Genomic DNA, 20032 nt, shown 5'->3' on the forward strand with positions numbered 1-20032 from the left:
GGCACCAGCTCAGCAAGCAGGTGCTTGGGGTGGCCAAGGGGAAGGGGCGGCATGTCGGGCTCTTCAGCAGCAATTCAGCGGCGGGTCCCCCGGTCCCTCTTGGAGGGAAGGACCTGCCGCAGAATTGCCACCAAAGAAGAAAGTGGCACGGTGGAGCTGCCGCTGATCGTGATTGTGGCTTTTTTCTTTTTTTTTGCCGCTTGGGGTGGCAAAACCCCTGCAGCCAGCCCTGCCTAAAATGTGGGCCTCCACAGTCAGAAATTTGCTTTTGTGCGAATGTAGAAAAGCTAGAAAGATGGCACCCATGAACCCACAGTTTGAGTCCCACTGTGCTGAGTGGCATCAGGTACCAACAGCACACTGAGGCTATGGCCATTTTCTCTCTACTAAAGGGTAGCATGATTTGTGCAGGGAAAGATATGTGCATTGCAGGCAGCAAGGGTCAGGGCTGTGCGTTAACGCCAAAAGATATTAAATGGAGGAGGCACAGACGTGGGAACAGTTTCTCAATAACCAAGCTGAATGGAGTGTCTGGGTTGGAGCCAAACATAAAAAAAAGTGAGAGGAAGAATAAATATCACAAAACATAGAAACAGCCATTAGTAGTTACTAATCTCACGCCTGATCTTGCAGTGTACCATGTGCCTTCCACCCGCCACTCGCCTGGCGGGAGGGGCACTCCACTCTTGTATAAGACAGTAGCATCAACATTGTGCCCGGGACACTCAGCAGCAGAATGAGACATTCTGATCCAGAAAACTCCAGAACAGTGTATAGATCCCACACATAAGTGCTTTGGCTACAGGCATTCTGTTTCTATCCAACACAAACTAAAGGCAGCTTTGACTTGAGCTTTGCGAAGACAGAAACATGAGTAATATAAACAGAATTAAAATGCTGCAAGAACACAGAACCCAAGTTTCAGATAACTAACGCATTTCATCTCTAATTTTCTAAACCAACATACACACACAGGCCCAGTCTACACTAAAAACTAAGCTAAGCTGACCAAGCTTTGTTGCTCTGGGGTGTGAAAATCCATACCCCTGAGTGAGGCAGTTAAGCTGACCTAACCCTGGGGTAAACCAGCGCTAAGCTGATGGAAGAATTCTTCCGTTGACCTAGCTACTCCTCTCGTGGAGATGGATCACCTACAGTGCCAGCAGATGCCCACCCGCTGCCGCGGCAAGTGGCTGCACTGATGTTGCAACTGTGCCATTGTAGCAGCTGAAGTGTAGAGGCAGCCTCAGTCTGTGTCTGTTCCGTAACCTCAGCAGTCCGGCACCTCCCAGAGCAGGCAGCACAAAGCCCACAGACCAACATAACATTTTAAAAAAGAAATCCTGCTGCTCTCCGAAAATTCATTTTGGAAAAAGCCCTGTAGCAACCAATTTTCCATTCTCATGTGGTTCATTGTAGAATGTCACACGTATGCATCTGTGCATAAACAGATGCGTAAATGTATGTTTATTAGGGATGGGAAAATCATATCAAATAAACTAAGAACAAAAATTCCTCTAAGCTTCACACAGAACAGACCTTCTTCAAGGTCCCAACAGCTGTTTTCTCTTAGTTTTTCCACAAACTGTTCTTCCAGGATCTGGCTGGCACCAGAAGCAGAAATTGCCAGAACTTCCCTGTCCATGTGGAATATTGGCTGCAGAGTGCTGGGACTGTCATGAGAAGGGTGGTTCTTGCTAGACCTACCAGGTGAAAAGCTGCTTGGACAAATAATTGCACACCTACAATTACTGGCACCCACTATCTAGTTCCCTCAGACATGTAAATTCCTGCTTCAACCCACAAATCAGACTCTCAGTCATCCAAGAGACCTGTGCTGAAGGTGCAAATAGCTATAGGTGTGGGATTACACCTGTGATTATTTATGCCCACAATTGGTACCTGCAGACTGGGAGGCCTCTGGTCTCAATGTCTGGCTCATATTGTACAGGGACACAGGACAAAGAGCACCACAATTCCCACACAAGTACCCACTTCCTTGTCTTCTGCTTGTCTGCTCCTGTGTTGGGCAGCAGGAAGACAAGCACACACACAGGCCTGCAGAGAAGTTCTTCCAGGGCACAGGGTGCAGAAGAAGTAGTAGAGGGGAGGGAATGGAAAGGGTTAATTTACTTCTAGGATGATTTTGTTGTTAATTTTGAATTAATGTCAGTTTGATGTCAGATCAGGCTATGCCTGTTACTGCAATGAGAGCAGACAGTACTACCTGCAGCTCCTCAAACCCACTGCCTTGTGGGTAGCCCGGGAGGGCATAAGGCTAAGGTAGCAACCCCTGACAGAAAAGCCTCACTGCCTTGTGGGTGAATTCGAGAGAATGTAAGGCTATGAGAGTAAACTCAGACAGAAAATCTGAAGTGGAGCCCCAAAGACAGCTAGGTCCTAACATCTCAGTATCTTTCTGGCAACTCCTGCAGCAGATTGGGTACCAACGTATTGGTTCTTCCTCTCCTCTGGGTTTTACCGGTGATGCTGAGATGGGGTCCTGATGCATGAGCAATTCAGGGCCTCCATATCATTTGCCCAGGCTTGCGCCCTGGAGAGGTTCTCCATCTTCACCTCAAGCCCCAACACAACATGGGAGGCAGCAGTCACCGGTTCTAAGCTCCTACTCCATTGGCGTAGAGTTGAGCACCAAGGGCTGTCTCTGACGGTAGGAGAGATCATCGTATCTCACTGGACAGCCACCACCTACCATAAAACTGGGCGGCCCCCAGACGATAGGGTGTTGTCCGACCACAGTCTGCCTGCTTCAATGGGTGCTTGGAGTTTAGAGTTTCATAACTTGAGAAGTGGACTGTGACCAATGCACCAGGCAAATCAAGTAAAAGAGAGAAAACTTCCTTAAAGATAGGGTGCGGGAACATTTGCACCCTGACAACTGGATTATCTGAGGACCTTCAGCAAATGACAATGTACATAAAACTGCCATGATCAATGACAAGCTGAAATGACTCAATGTGGATATCGTAATCCTTCAAAAAACACGGCTAGCATCAAGTGGATCACTCAGGGAAAAAGTCTACACATTTTTCTGGCAGGGGAAAAGCACTGAAGAAACGCAAGAGCACAGAGTGGGATTTGCCATCAAGAACTCACTTCTGGGGATGACAGTCACCTACAACTGGATCAGAGAGAATTTTGGCACTACGGTTGTTCTCATCTGAGAGCCCAGTCAACCCTGTGAGTGTGTTTTCCCCAACACTCTTCTTGTCTTCTGACATCAAGGACCAGTTGTACAACCAGTTGAACACCACCATCAGCAGGCTTCCAAAGCACAAATATGTTTTCCTGCTAGGGGACTTCAATGCAAGAGTGGGAGCTGATCATGAAGCATGGTCTTGGTCAATATGGACCTGATAAAAGAATGGGGACTGCTAAAAGTTTGCTCCTATTACGACCTCTGTGTAACAAACTCATTCTTCCAGACAAAGCCACAACACAAAGTGTCTCGGAAACATCCCAGATCTGGCCATTGGCACCAACTGGATTTTATCATCACAAGGCGTACCAACCTTAACAGCATCCTCATTACCCGCAGTTATCAAAGTGCTCACTGAGACACAGGCCACTCTCTGGTATGCAGCAAGGTCAGACTTAAACCAAAGAAAATAAACAGATCTGCACTAAAAGCACGTCCTCGTATTAACATCAGTACTTTAGCACAGTGGTTTTCAAACCATGGGTCATGACAGAACTGGGTCGTAGAATGGAAGGCACTGGGTCACAGTGGCTCTGGTCAGCACCACCGACTGGGGTGTTAAAAGTCCCGTCTTCGGTGATGCCCAGCTAACGCAGACTAGTCCCTACCTGTGCCAACACCACACTGCACCCTGGAAGTGGCCAGCAGCAGGTCCGGCTGCCAGGTGGGGGTGTGGGGCATGGGGCTCCGCGCGCTGCCCTCACCCTGAGCATTAGCTCTGTGATCTCATTGGCCAGGAACCATCCAATGGGAGCTGGGGGGACAGTGCCTGTGGGTGAGGACTGCGTGGAGCCGCTTGCGTGCCTCTGCCTAGGAGCCGGACCTGCTGCTGGTCGCTTCAAGCACAGCACGGTCCGCAGTGCCAGGGCAGGTGGGAAGCCTGCCTCTGCACCCCAGATGTGCCGCTGACCGGGAGCCACTGGCAGCAAGCCTGCACCCCAAGCCTGTGTCCCAATCCCCTACCCCAGCCCTGAGCCCCCCCCAAACTCGGAGCCCTTTCCTGAACCCCAAACTCTTCATCCCCAGCCCCACCCCAGTGCCTGCACCCCCAGCCCAGAGCCCTGACCCTCTCCCAAACCCCAACCCCCTGCCCCAGCCCTAAGCCCGTCCCACACCCCAAACCCCTCACTCCCAGTTCCATTGGGTTGTAGACATCAACAATTTTCTTCAGCTGGGATGCCAGAAAAAAAGTTTGAAAACCACGGCCTTAGCGGAACAAGAAAAGTCACAGCAGTACAAGAACATGCTGCAACAAGTCCTTGACTCCAGTGATTGTGCCAAAAGCATCCATTTGAAGTGGGAGCAACTGAAGAACACAATCTACAATGCAGCTCTGTCAGTGTCTGGGAAGAAGGAAAGCAAGACTAACAACTGGTTTGATGCATATTCCAGTGAACTGATACCAGCCATAGAGGCCAAATGCGCAGCCCAAACCAACTACAAGAGAGGCCCAAATAAGATATCTTATGTGTTGAGAGCAGCAAGAACCAAGACACAGCAAACTGTTGATGCTGTGCCAATGACGTTTGGCTGCACTTATGCAAAAGCATCCAAGTAGCAGCTGATGCAAGCAACATCAGAAACATGTATGATGGGATCAAGAAAGCCTTGGGTCCAACTTTAAAGAAGACAGTCCCATTGAAATCAACAACAGGGGAAACAATCAACGACTGCACCAAGCAGATGGATCGCTGGGTAGAACACTACTCAGAGCTTTACTCTTGTGAAAATATTGTTCTGGACGCAGCCAACAATGCCATCAAAAGTCTACCTGTTATGAACCAGCTCGACAATGAACCAACAGTTGAGGTGCTTAGCCTAGGCATAGATGGCCCTGGAAAAGACTGCATACTGTCAGAGGTCATAAAGTGCAGAAAACTATCCCACTGCAACACCTTCATGAGTTGCTCTGCCTGTGCTGGAAAGAAGGCAAAGTACCACAAGAAATGAGAGACACCAACATTACCACTCTCTATAAAAACAAGGGCGACAGGAGCGACTGTAACAACTACCGTGGCATTTCCCTTCTTAGTATTATGGGAAAAGCCTTTGTCCAGGTTGTCCTGAACAGAATTCAGATCCTTGTAGACAGAATCTATGATAAATCACAGCGCAGCTTCAGAGCTGAAAGGTCTGCTATTGACATGATCTCCTTGCTGAGACAACTACAAGAGAAATGCAGAGATCAAAAGAAGCCCCTCTACGTAGCCTTCACCAATCTCACAAAGGCTTTTGACCTTGTCAGTAGAAGTGGACTATTCGTGTTTCCAGAAAAGATTGGATGTCCCCCCAAGCTCTTAAGTGTGATTCAATCCTTCCATGGAAACATGTACAGCACAGTGTCTGAGGCTTTCCAGAATCACAGCAGAGTTAAGAAAGGTTGTGTACTTGCCCCAAGTCTGTTTGGGATCTTCTCCCTGATACTGAAACAAGCTTTTGGTTCCTCAACAGAGGGAATCTACTTGCACACAAGATCTGATGGGAAGCTGTTCAATTTTGCAAGGCTCAGATCTAAAACCAAGACTCAGGAGGCCCTCATCCAATACCTTCTCTTTGCTGACGATGCAGCAGTGGCACCCCACACAGAAGCCCATCTCTACAACCTCACGGACTGTTTTCCCAAAGTCTACCAAGACTTCGACCTTACTATAAGCCTAAAAAAGACAAACCTAACATTCCAAGGAGTTCAGGAAGCACACTCCATCAAGATCAATAACTATGAACTTGAAGTGGTGAACAAGTTCACATACCTGGGGTCCACTATTGCAGTCAACCTTTCATGTGAAACAGAACTCAACATCTGGACTGGAAAAGCCACCACAACAATGTCTAGACTCAATAAGAGGGTCTGGCAAAACAACAAACTGACAGAACACACAAAGATCTGTGCACGTGTTATCAGCACACTTTTGTATGGGAGCAAGACAGGGACCTTATACTTTCATCAGGAGAAGAGGTTCAACAGCTTTCATGTGCGTTCGTCGAATCCTTGGAATCACCTAGAGGGACAGAGTCACCAAGACTGAAGTGCTCAAATGGGCCAGCAACACCCACCATGCAAACACTTCTCTAACAGAGATGCCTCCGCTGGCTTGCGTATGTGTGCTGAGTGAGTGATGGGTGCATCCCAAAGGACACCCTCTATGGTGAATTGGCATCTGGAAAAAGACCCAAAGGACGCCCAACATTGCATTTCAAGGATGTGTGCAAGTGAGACCTCAAAGAAATGGACATGGATGTGGAAAACTGGGAAGATCACATTCAAGACTGCAGCCTTTGGAAACAAGAGCTTAACATACGTCTCCAGAGTTATGAGAGGAAGCTGTCCAGCTTAGCAGAGGAGAAGAGAGCTTGCAGAAGGCAGAGTCCAAAGGGTTGAAACACCACCTTTAAATATGACAGATGCAGCAGAGAAAGATTGTCTCTCGTGAGTGGGTCTCTTCAGCCATGGCTGTGGCTGCCATAAAACCAACAGAGTAATTTCTTTATCTCTCAGGGGCACATACCCATCGTCTCTTGAGACTGAAGGATGCCCACTAAAACTACTAAAAATGTCAGTTAGTCTTTTTAATTCTTCATTTCTATGGTTAACAAAAAAAGTGTTCCACAAATATTTATATTAATTATCTCAAATATGCTGGTCATGGAGAAATTAAAATAGAACTGAATTTACTATCATCCACCACAAAGATCTAATAGTGCCTCAAGCAGATGTGACCCTAATGTGCTGTGGCAGTCCCTAGGCTGTATAGTCAGGGGGGTTGTTTTAACAGACAATCACCAAATAACTTCCACTGTTGCTTGCAGTGTTGTTGTAGCCAAGTTGATCCCAGCACACTAGAGAGATGAGGCAGGGGAGGTAACATCTTTTATTGGACCAACTTCTGTGGGGGAAAGAGCCAAGCTTTTGAGTTACACGGAGCTCTTCTTCAGGCCTGGGAAACATACACGGAGCATCGCAGCTAAATACCAGGTGGAACAGAAATTCTAAGGGACCATTCACGGTAGAGTGGCCCGTTAACACCCCTGGAGTCATAGGACAAAAAGGGGGGGCTAATGGGTTACGGATTGTGGTAATAAGCCATAAATCCAGCACCTTTATGACGACTGTGATTTCGGTGTCCAGCAGAGTTATGAATTTAAGCCCCCAGGCTTGTCCTTTGAAGGTGTTGTGCCTTTGAGGACTGAGACAGGTGTGGCTGAGGCCAGGTCTACACTGCGACTTTAAATCGGTTTAATGGCCGATATACCGATTTAACGCTGTATCCGTTCACACGACGTCGTCATTAATATCGATTAACCGCTCCTTAATCGATTTCGGAATACTCCCAAACGAAGGAATAAGCGTAAATTCGATAGTGATAACTTCGGATTAGGGTTCCGTGTGGACGGAAATCGACGTTATTGGCCTCCCGGGTGGCATCCAGAATGCAGCACTGCCCCCGCTCTGGCACGCATCTTGAACTCGGATGCAGCGGGCAGTCCACAGCAGTCTCTGAAAATTATTTGCATTATTGGCAGAGCTCCCAATGTCTGTAGGGTCAAACACAGTGTCTGGCGTGGTTCAGGGAACAGCTCCTCAGTTTCTTCCCCCCCCCCCCCACAACGTGAAAAAAAAGGGTAAGAAATCATTCCTTGACTACTTTCTATGTCACCCTATGTGTACTGAATGCTGCTGGTAGACGGGACGCTACAGCACTGAAGAGCAGTATCCGCTCCCTCCATCTCCTCCTCTCTGGTGGTAGACGGTTCTGCAGGACTGCCCACCATCCAGGAGAACCGCCCAATTTCTCAACATCGAGGGCAACATTGCTACCGCTAGCAGTAGATATAGGACAGAACGGCTAATAACAAGCTTAATCATTGAAACTTGGGCTGAAAATTTTTGCAATCACATTTGGGATTGACTCGCTTGGCAATGAGTCAATTCCTCCCTTATGGTGTCTAAAAATAGAGTCCATTCTGCCTGGACTGTCATAGCCCGGGAGGCTGCCTGCCTCCAAGTGCCCCCCCCCGACATCATTTTCTCTCACTAACAAGTCTCTGTTTCTTATTCTGGTATTCCTTAATACTTCATGACACACAACGGGGGAGGGGCACTGACACGGTAGCCCAGGAAGGTTGAGGGAGGAGGAAAGCAACGGGTGCGCTTCTTGCAGGGCAACCCCTGTGAATACTGACACGGAGCACCTGTGCTCTCTGATACACTGGATCTCTGTTACACTTGCCTATTATTCTAGGCAGGACAGTGCACCACTGACCGCTCTGGTCCGCAATCCGAACTCGGATGCGGAGTGCCGGTAAACAGGGAAATCCCGAGAGCTTTACAGTGACATTTCCTGCTTTCACGTGTCCAGCTCTGATCACCACGGGTGGCGATGCAGTTCAAATGCAAAAGTATCTCCTGCATTGAACCTTACGGGAGATAGCAGATGTCATCGCTGTATGGTGAGACAAATCTCTTTTATCAGAGCTCCGTTAAAGAACAGGAAATGCCAAAGCTTTTGAAAAAAAACTACAGGATACACAGCGGTGCGTGACAACAGTAACGGGAAGCCAGACACTCAAACGGATGGTCATGGAGGGAGGGAGGGGGTAATGAGGACTACAGCTACCAGTCTCCACAGCGGTCTCTGAAAACTATTTGCATTTTTGGCTGCGCGCCCAATGTCTGCAGCGTAATACACGGTGTCTTGCGTGGTTCACGGAACAGCTCGTCAGTTTTTCCCCCCTCCAGCACGGTAAAAAAAAGTGAAATAAATAATTCCTTGAGTACTGTAAATGTCACCCTCTGTGTACTGAATGCTGCTGGCAGACGCGATGCTGCTGCGGTGAAAGCAGTATCCGCTCCTCTGCCCCTCCCCAGGGGTAGACGGCGCCGCCCAGTGAGTGCTCTGGCTGAGTGTGGCCGGGGGCTCCGGGGTGAAAATGGGAATGACTCCCTTTTTCTGACAGTGGATGGTACAGAACGCCTGGTAACTGTCTTCATCTTATCACCTGGGGGCTGAGCTTCATCAGACCCCTTCCTCTCTTGCGTAAAGAAAAGATTCTGAACTGCATGGACTGTCATAGCCCATGGTGGCTCCCTCCCCTCATTTGATCTCAGTAACTACTCTGTGATTCTTATTCATGCATTCTTCATAACATCATGCCAACAATGGGTGGGGGGGGCACGCTGTGGTAGCCCAGGTAGGTGGGAAGCAACGGTTGCGTTACTTGCAGCGGCTCCCTCTGTGAAATACTGACGTGGAGCAGCTGCGCTGTGCTACACTGATTTTAATACACTGTATCCTATTCTTGTCTGGACTGACTCTATTTTTATTAACCGTAAAGGCAGGATTGACTCAGTCCCAAGTGAGTTAATCCCCATTTTCCTTTCAAAAATTTACACAGGGTTATTATCCGTTCTGTCCCATTTACTGGTGAGTGTAACAAAAAGAGGGAGATGGTAACAGTTTCTGCTGTCTACAGTAGTACTGTACCATCTACCACCAGGAAGGGGGAGAGGAGCAGATTTTCAAGTAGCAATAATCACACCTCAGATTAACTTCATTGGTTATGATACTGCCACTGTGCAAAGCTCTAATGCTCTTCAGTGCTGCAGATTCGCCTCTATCAGTAGCATTCAGTACAAAGAGGGTGACATTGTAAGTACTCAAGGATTGCTTTATTTAACTTGTCATTTCTCGTGCTGGGGTAGGGGAAGGAAACTGAATAGCTGTTCCGTGAACCATAAAAGACACCGTGTTGTAAGCTACAGACACTGGCGCTAAGCCAAGAATGCAAATAGTTTTACGAGACTGCTGAGGACTGTGGGATAGCGGGAGTCCTCAGCACCCCCTTTCCGTCCTCCATGATCCCCCGGCCCCTGATGCTAATGTTAATGGTCGCGGGGGTTCTGGGTAAATGTCGTCAGTCATTCCTTGCTCCGGGAAAACATCAGCAGACAGTCCTTTCGCACATTTTTCTCCTGGATTGCCCTTGCAGAAACAATAGCACGGCAGCACTAGAGACCGTCGGCTTTTTGTTTTTCCCGTCACCATTTGTGTACTAGATGCCGTGGAGACAGAGCGACACTCGAGCGCTACACACCAGCATTCAATTGCTTTTGCAATGATAGCAGAGATGGTTACCAGTCGTTCTGTGTACCGTCTACTGCCAGAGAAAACTGGCAATGACATGACGGTTATCTCTCCTTCTCTAAACTGTCCGCTGCTATCATGAGTGCCCCTGGCTAAAATCAGCCGGGGGCGCAACGCAAAAGCAAACTTGGGATTGACTCACTGGCCACTGAGTCAATCCTCCCTTATGCTGTCTAAAAATAGAGTCAGTCCTGACTACAAGAAGAGTCAAAGCAGCAGAGAATCCTGTGGCACCTTATAGACTAACAGATGTCTGTTAGTCTATAAAGTGCCACAGGATTCTCTGCTGCTTTTACAGATCCAGACTAACACGGCTACTCCTCTGAAGGAAGAGTCAAGTGTATTAGAAGAGCGCAGCTACTCCGTGGCTGTATTAACAGGGGGTTCCCTGGCAAGAACCACAACCATTGCTTCACCTCTCTCCCAACCCTCGCAGCTACTGTGGCAGGGCCCACCCCCCATTTCTGTCATGCAGTCGTGAGGAATACAAGAATAAGAAACATAGACTTATTCGTGACATAAACCGGGGGGGGGGGGGGGCACTTGGAGGCAGGCAGTCGTGGCTATGACAGTCCAGGCAGGACATACTCAATTTTTAGAAACCAGAAGGGAGCGATTGACTCTGCCCCAAGTGAGCCACTCCCAATTTGGGTTTCAGAACCATTGTCACAGGGGCACTCATGATAGCATCGGACACTAAACTGTGATGCACTGGCCAGGTAAACAGGAAAAGCCTGAATCCCGCGCGAACTTTTGAATTCCATTTCCTGATTGTCCACCGTGAGGGTCAGCACACACACAGGTGACCACACAGAGCTCATTTGCACTCGTCACAATGCAGTCTCCTGATAATCGAAGAAGAGCGCCAGCTTGGACCACACAGGAGGTTCTGGATCTGATCGCTATCTGGGGTGAGGACTCAGTGCTCACAGCACTGCGTTCCAAAAGACGAAATGAAAAAGTTTTTGAAAGAATTTCAAAGTCTATGGCTGATAAAGGGCACAGCAGAGACTCCTTCAGTGCCGAGTGAAAGTGAAGGAACTTAGACAGGGTTACCAGAAAGCCAGAGAAGCAAACGGAAGGTCAGGCTCTGAGCCGAAAACATGCCGCTTCTATGCTGAACTACATGCAATTTTTGGGGTTCAGCGCTACCAGTGCCCCACCCCTGTCCGTGGATTCAGACTTTGGGATTGAAATATCAAGTGTTTCTGAGGATGTAGCCGAGGGGGAAGATGGAGACGAATTTGAGGATGAAGATGAGCGTGGTGATAGCACACAGCAGTCCGTAAACCCCAACAGCCAGGATCTTTTTGAGACCCAAGAATTACAGTCCCTGCGCTCCCAAGCGAGAAGCCCAGACAGTGAAGCCATGGAAGCGACCTCCGGTAAGTGTCCCTTCATTCTGTACCAAACACGGATTAAAACAAGACGGTTTTTTTAGATCGCATTGACACCAGGGCTTTTGCTGCAGTCGCAGCCATTACTGTTACAGGAAAATTTCGTTAACATGTCTGGGGATGGAGCGAAAATCCTCCAAATTAATTCTCCATGAATCGATCGTGGAGGAACTCAAAACCCTTATGCTATATGAGAACATTTCTGGCCAAGACAGCCTTCTCCGGTCCCCCATAGTAGGTAACTTTTCAACGCCATGCATTTTGCAAGACATTTGGTACTGCAGGCATTGAAGGCATTGCACTGAAGGCATTGCATAAACAAACGATCTGCCTCCTGCGGTGCTATTGTCAGGAGAGAGATATCATCCATTGTTACCTTGTAGAACATCAGGAATGTAAATAGGGGGCAGACATGGCGATTTTGCTACTGGCCAGAGGGGGGATGGGAGGAGGGATAGCGACGAGTTTTCAGCGTCTGGCAAGCAGGATTCTTCCCTGCTACCAGCAACGCGCTGCGGGGGTGATGTAGGGTGATCACTAGCAGCGATCGTATACGATAGGAGCCATGCGCTGTTGGTGGATGTGAAAGAGGGGGTTTGGGCTTTGCAGGTTCCTCTTAACAGGAGCAAGGCATCATATAGATCACTGTGTATATGAACGGCGGAGAAGTCAAAATTTAAAGCCTCACTTACCATCGCGCGCGTGGACGTACGGTTGGCCGTACCTGCGTCTGTGTGTGTGCCACACCAGTCACACAGACACTGAATATTTAAACGATACAAAATGCGACCTTGTATAGAGATCACATGTGCTCTGTAAGGTGGATAGTGTTCTATGTGAAAGTACTATCATTGCTCTGTAAAAGGTATCTTTCCACATACTTATCACCCTGGTTTGCCTTCCCCATGCAGCTGCACATTTCTCTGAAGTCCCTATGCCATCACGAGGGCGTGCTGTGATACGGCGGAGGAAGAAGAAGACGCGAGATGAAATGTTCACAGAAATTATTGAAGTAACACGCAATGAGAGGGATAAACAGAATGATTGGAAGGATGTGGTAGCAAAGTACAGGAAGATGCCAGTGAACGATCTGAGAGGGCTAGGCAGGAAGACCAGGTTGGAGAGAAGCAACGCTGGATCTGCTGCGTTCTCAAACTGAAATCCTCCAACGCATGGTGGAGCTTCAGGAAGAGCAGCACAGTAGCAGAGTGCCACTGCAGCCCCTGTATAACCTCCCTGCAAGCCCACGTCCCATATCTCCCTCACCCAGACGTGTAAGAACGCGTGGTGGAAGGCTTTCTGCACCCGCCTACTCCTCCACACCCCTGCAGAGTTCAAGGAAAAGGCTGTAATTACGCTACAATGTGCTTAGTAGCCTTTCCCTTCCCCCTCCTTCCAAAGCACAGCAGTCAGGGACACCTTCCTAATTCTCTGCCTTTTTTTATAGTTCCTTTGTAATACAGAATACATCGAAAGGGGGAGGGTGGGTTGCTTACAGGGAAATCTAGTAAAGAAAAACTCATGATTTTTAACAGATGCATAATTACTTTTAATGAATAATAAATGATTTTTAAACGATACAGAATTTATTTCCTTCGCCAACCTGTAATGAAAAGGGGGAGGGTGGGTTGCTTACACTGAATAAGTCCATCAAGTGCGGAGGGTTCATCAAGGGGAAGCAAACAGAGTCACACCGTACCCTGGGCCGTGCTGAAACTCGTTTTCAAGGCTTCTCTGATGCGCAGCGCCTCCAGGTGTGCTCTTCTAATCGCCCTGGTCTCTGGCTGCTCGTACTCAGCGGCCAGTGTGATTTGCCTCAGCCTCCCACCCAGCCATAAATGTCTCCCCCTTAGTCTCACAAAGATTGTGGAGCACACAGCAAGCAGCAATAGCAAGCGGGACATTGGTTTGGCTGAGGTCTGAGCGAGTAAGTAATGATCGCCAGCGACCCTTTAAACGGCCAAATGCACATTCTACCACCATCCCGGCACTTGCTCAGCCTGTAGTTGAACAGCTCCTGACCACTGTCCAGGCTGCCAGTGTATGGCTTCATGAGCCATGGCATCAAGGGGTAGGCTGGGTCCCCAGGATAACTATAGGCATTTGAACATTCCCAACGGTTATTTTGGTCTGGGAAGTAATTCCCTTGCTGCAGCCGTTTAAACAGAGACTAGTGCTCCTGAAGACGCGAGCGTCATGAACCCTTCCTGGCCATCCCACGTGGATGTGGGTGAAACGTCCCTTGTGGTCCACCAGTGCTTGCAGCACCATTGAAAAGTACCCCTTGCGGTTCACGTACTGGGTGCCCTGGTGTTCTGGGCCAAGATAGGGATATGGGTTCCATCTATGGCCCCACCACAGTTCGGAAAACCCATTGCAGCAAAGCCATCCACTATCACCTGCACGTTTCCCAGAGTCACAACCTTTCGTAGCAGCAGCTTAACGATTGCTTTGGCTACTTGCATCACTGCAGCCCCCACAGTAGATTTGCCCACTCCAAATTGATTTCCGACTGACCGGTAGCTGTCTGGCGTTGCAAGCTTCCAGAGGGCTATTGCCACTCGCTTCTCCACTGTGAGGGCTGCTCTCATGTTTGTATTACGGCGTTTCAGGGCAGGGGAAAGCATGTCACAAAGTTCTAAGAAAGTGCTCTTACGCATGCGAAAGTTTCGCAGCCACTGCGAATCGTCCCACACCGTCAAAACAATGCGGTCCCACCAGTCTGTGCTTGTTTCCCGTGCCCAAATTCGGCGTTCAATGGGTAGTAGATGCCCCGTTAATAGCAGTAGCTCCAAAACGCTGGGCCAGCGGTTATGGAGAATTCTGCCTCCATCTCGTCATCGCTGTCCTCGCCGCTCAGCAATAGCTGCCTCCTCCTCTCCTCCTGCCTTTGCAGTTCATTGTTCAGTATAGTCAGCACGAGAGTACGCGAGGTGTTGACAACGGTCAGAATACCGTTTGTGATCTCAGGGTCCATGATTGCTGTGCTATGGCGTTTGCTCAATGCACTCCGCGAAAAAGGCGCCAAAGGGTTGTCTGCTGCCTTCACAAAGGGAGGGGTGAGGCTGTACCCAGCACCACCCGGGGCAATGTTTTCTGCCCCATCAGGCACTGTGCTCTCAACACGGAAGTGGGAAACTATGGGATAGCTGAGGAACAGCTACCCACAGTGCACCGCTCCTGAAATCGATGGTAGCCTTGGACCATGGACATAAGCAATCGATTTTTTTGATCGCACTGTGGACGCGCAAAACCGATTTTATAACATCGGTTTTGTAATGTCAAGCCGCGAGGGGCGCTCTACCTGTGCCGCGGCGGGCAGCAGTCAGGTGCCTTTGGTGGCTTGCCTGCGGGAAGGGTCTGTGGTTCCGGGCTTCTGGACCTCCCGCAGGCAAGCCGCCGAACGCAGCCTGCCTGCCATGCTTGGGGCGGCGAAATGCCTAGAGCCGCCCCTGGCTGCAGAAGAGCTGTTGGGTGGGCACTGGGGACTCGTGGCTGGTCTCTTCTCCCTTTGTACCCTCTGAGCAAAACCAAAGTCTCTACTGCTGAGAAATTCCAAAAGAAATCCTGCCACCTCTGGTACATCTGTGCTCTTCAGCTGGAAGCACAGCAGCATTGGCTAGTGTGCTGCACCGACACCAGCCAAGGTATGGTGCATGGTGAGAAGGGGGAAACAGATCTTCCAGAAAGGCATCCAGCCATGATCTCATGACCAAGAGGTGGAGAACCCATCACTCCCCTGGGCACCATCCTCAGTGCTTGTCCCTTTGTTCAGGCTGGCTTCAGACGAGGATGCTATACCTAAAACCAAGTCACTCACTTAACAGAAGACACTGAAGATACCTTTGAGAAGAGCAAGAAAGCTGGTGCTGTTCTGGAGGATCTGTCAGCTGCAGATGATACCGTCTAGCATGTGGGGCTGACCACTAAATTGTTGCAGACTGTTCCCTGTAAGCCCATGATGTGGTTTATCATGGAAATGATAACAAATCAGAGCTTCATCTTGCCAGCTGGAGCATAGGTGCTGACTTAGTGGGTGGTCCAGGGTTCAAGCACCCACGGAAAGAAATTAGCGGGTGCTTAGCACCCACTGGCAGTCAAGCTCCCCCGTTCCCTCAGGGCCTCCTGCCTGCTGGCGGCCCCACCGATCAACTCCTCCCCCTCCCTCTCAGCGCCTCCTGCTCGCTACGGAAAAGCTGTGGAGGGGGCATCGAGCACTCCCCAAGTAAAGAGGAAGTCGGCACCTATGAGCTGGAGATAAAGTCAGCTGGCTTAGACAGCTCTGTAATACACTCCCACAAGGATCCGTTCTAGCTGCTCTCCTCTTCAACATACCTACTTATGACCTACCCACAAGAAAGGCTGATAACTATACATGTGCAGATGACATCTGTCTTGCTGACGTGGGTGAATGATGTACATGATAGCGAAGGGTCATTCAGCCAGGACATGGATGCTCTGGACACATAATAATGTAAGTCTCCACTGACAAAGGTAAGTGCGTCTAAGACAGCGGCCATAACCTTCCAGCTGAAGGATCCCCTGATCAATCAACCCCTTACAATCTGTGTTGAGGATCATCCTCTCCCTTTCCAGCCAGTTGTCATTTACTTAGGAACCAAACTGGGCCACATTCTAACAAAGTGACCCCTAGAGCACTTAAAGACAATGGTCATCTCCAGCACTGCTGTGATACAGAAGCTAGCAAGAACCTCCTGGGGAGCAGAGGCAAATGTTCTATGAACCTCAGTCCTGGTGGTGGTACTTAGAATAATGTGCAGCCTGTTGCACACAAGGCTGACAATGGTTCCAATAGGCGCAAATGAGCAATGCACACTTCCCAAAAGATCCACCCACCTCCAGAAGAAAACACCCACACCTGCAGTGCTGCTGACTTGCCATGACTGACTTCATAAGATCCTTTTGTGGGTAGTTCATGCACCACCACAGCACTGCTGGCCCAGTGCCAATCTCGGATGAACAACAGCATGCCAGGGCTGACCGCTACGTCCTTGTAGTGTGGCAGCAACTTTGGGCTAGAGACACAGGCATGCCAACAAATTTCAGAAGCCCTGACTTTCATCCACGCGTTTGCAACCTGGGACACAGATCCTGGACTAGGCTTAACTGGCTGGTGACTGGAACGGCCAAAGGGCTGCCACCATGCAGAAACGTGGGTTAGCCCCATCTTCACAGTGTGACTATGGGGCAGCAATGAAGACAGTCAACATGGTGGAGGAGAACTCAGTCAGAAGATTGGAGGGTGGGCTGTAACTCCTGACTACCCTTGATGATGCAGCCATTAGACGGCCAAACAAATAGAGATTGACTTGCGATGCATATGAAAGGAGATCATCCTACTGTTACAAATTTGTGCCTTATTTCTAATTTGAATTTGTCTTGCTTTAACTTTCAGCCATGGGTAGCTGTCTTGCCTTTCTTTGCTAAATTAAATAGCCCTTTAGTACCTGGTACACACACTGTAATAAAGTCACCGTTTGATCTTCTTGGCATTCCCGAGCGAATCCTCATGTGCTAATACAGGGCAGCACGCCTACATTCAGATTCACCCTCTTCTGAAGCTAACGTAGCAAAATTCGAATATCAGAAAGAACTGCAATGAAACAAAACCTTTCCAATACTCAGAAAAGGTCCCTTTAGAAACTGGCCCTCTCCCTGCTACAGCTTTAATCCACCAGCGCTGAGAAAGGTTGCCCAAACAAACCAAACTCATAATGGACAAAGTCAGACTAGGTTATACAAGAACATAAGAACGGCCATACTGGGTCAGACCAAAGGTCCATCTAGCCCAGTATCTGTCTACCAACAGTGGCCAATGCCAGGTGTCCCAGAAGGAGTGAACCTAACAGGCAATGATCAAGTGATCTCTCTCCTGCCATCCATCTCCATCCTCTGATGAACAGAGGCTAGGGACACCATTCTTTTCCCTTCCTGGCTAACAGCCATTTATGGACTTAGCCACCATGAATTTATCCAGTTCCCTTTTAAACATTGTTATAGTCCCAGCCTTCACAACCTCCTCAGGTAAGGAGTTCCACAAGTTGACTGTGCGCTATGTGAAGAAGAACTTCCTTTTATTTGTTTTAAACCTGCTACCTATTAATTTTATTTGGTGACCCCTAGTTCTTGTATTATGGGAATAAGTAAATAACTTTTCCTTATCCACTTTCTCCCACATCACTCATGATTTTATATACCTCTATCATATCCCCCTTAGTCTCCTCTTTTCCAAGCTGAAGAGTCCTAGCCTCTTTAATCTTTCCTCATATGGGACCCTCTCCAAACCCTAATCATTTTAGTTGCCCTTTTCTGAACCTTTTCTAGTGCTAGAATATCTTTTTTGAGGTGAGGAGACCACATCTGTACACAGTATTCGAGATGTGGGCGTACCATGGATTTATATAAGGGCAATAATATATTCTCAGTCTATTCTCTATCCCCTTTTTAATGATTCCTAACATCCTGTTTGCTTTTTTTGACCGCCTGCACACTGCGTGGACATCTTCAGAGAACTATCCACGATGACTCCAAGATCTTTTTCCTGACTTGTTGTAGCTAATTAGCCCCATCATATTGTATGTATAGTTGGGGTTATTTTTTCCAATGTGCATTACTTTACATTTATCCACATTAAATTTCATTTGCCATTTTGTTGCCCAATCACTTAGTTTTGTGAGATCTTTTTGAAGTTCTTCACAATCTGCTTTGGTCTTTAACTATCTTGAGTAGTTTAGTATCATCTGCAAACTTTGCACACTCACTGTTTACCCCTTTTCCAGATCATTTATGAATAAATTGAACCCTTCAATTTTATTCTTAACTATTGTTTCGACTAATTTGCCCGGTACCGACATTAGACTTACCAGTCTGTAATTGCCGGGATCACCTCTAGAGCCCTTTTAAAATATTGGCCTTACATTAACTAACTTCCAGTTATTGGGTAGCGAAGCCGATTTAAAGGACAGGTTACAAACCTTAGGTTCTATGTGCTTTGTTTAAAGGACACACTCGCATGGGATTTGCATTCATGTGCAGAAGCTGCGTGTACTGGGAATAAATGCAGAGACTCAGAAAGAAAGAGAAGAAAAAGCAGAAAATATTTCCTCTTTTTTTGAGTAGATACTTTAACACCCTCCCCACCCCAGATCAATCTGGCCTCGGGTTGGGAAAAGACAGATGGCCAGACTTTATTCTATAACTCCTTTGTAGTCACTAAGTAAATCCTACCAAACCCTTTACCTGTGCAGGGTAGACTTCGTAATCTTAAGCAACAACATTAAAATAAAAAGCAGAAAGCAGCATTTGTGAGGAAGGCAGTAACCTGTTTCACACCACAAATAAGGAGGAATAATAGTAAACAAGTCTGTAAGACTCTCCCAACTGGAACTGGATCTTACCAGCGATGTCGCAGAGTTCTGCATCAGACGCATTAGCCAGGGCTTCCTCCAGCTCTGGCTCCAGTGTTACTCTTTCCAAAACAGGATCAATTGGCTTCTCCTTGGGGACCCAGACTTTTCCTATAAATATAAAGTGATGTCAATGGCATTCCGGCTGCTGGCTCCTGTTTAGCAATCACTGAGTCAGATTTACTTGGTGCACAGATTCACTTCCAAAGAATTCTAGGTGAAATTCTCTGCAGGGCAGCAGACTGGCAGAAGGACGTATACGGTGCTTAGTCCTGCTGCTGACCCTCTGCATGGAGTGTGTTCTGCCCTCTGACTAGCTTTACCCAGAGCATGAGTTACGGATCCTAGAGCAGTGAGCAAAGAAACCCTAATCAGAATTAGGAAGTAACAGGTGAGGAGAATGTAGCCCACGCTCCAGAGTTCTGCAAATCCATGTCATATTTATTCTAAATGGGCTCCTGCAACTACCTGGGTCAGAAGTGAATTGCCTGACTTCTTAGGCCCAGGTGTTTTATATATTTACTGGTTTCAGAGTAGCAGCCATGTCAGTCTGTATCCGCAAAAAGAACACGAGTACTTGTGGCACCTTAGAGATTAACAAATTTATTTGAGCATAAGCTTTCGTGGGCTACAGCCCACTTCATCGGATGTTCCATTCCATACAAACGAAGAAGTGGGCTGTAGCCCACGAAAGCTTATGCTCAAATAAATTTGTTAGTCTCTAAGGTGCCACAAGTACTCCTGTATATATTTACTGGCCTCTCTATAACAACAGTACCTACAAACTGAACAACATTTATCAAAAACACACAGCGCTCGGAACTCATACATGTCCCGCCCTTCATA

At 48.1% G+C, this 20032-nt stretch overlaps 2 protein-coding genes and 1 pseudogene across 4 annotated transcripts in view; 1 reads left to right on the forward strand and 2 right to left on the reverse strand.

Annotated features, from left to right (window-relative positions):
• The window catches only part of TSTD2 (thiosulfate sulfurtransferase like domain containing 2), a 575835-nt gene that overhangs the window by 76451 nt on the left and 479352 nt on the right, over window positions 1–20032 (forward strand). The gene's annotated exons all lie outside the window — the stretch shown is intronic.
• TMOD1 (tropomodulin 1) overlaps window positions 1–20032 on the reverse strand; it is a 73151-nt gene that overhangs the window by 30620 nt on the left and 22499 nt on the right. For all 3 annotated transcript variants that reach the window (XM_075067457.1, XM_075067456.1, XM_075067455.1), the window contains exon 3: window positions 19178–19297. In XM_075067457.1, the coding sequence (XP_074923558.1) occupies window positions 19178–19297 (120 nt within the window). The remainder of the gene's footprint in view (window positions 1–19177; window positions 19298–20032) is intronic.
• LOC142047067 (U4 spliceosomal RNA) lies at window positions 9587–9802 on the reverse strand (annotated as a pseudogene).

Source organism: Chelonoidis abingdonii, chromosome 6 (assembly GCF_003597395.2).
Source record: "Chelonoidis abingdonii isolate Lonesome George chromosome 6, CheloAbing_2.0, whole genome shotgun sequence".
Classification (NCBI taxonomy): domain Eukaryota; kingdom Metazoa; phylum Chordata; order Testudines; family Testudinidae; genus Chelonoidis; species Chelonoidis abingdonii.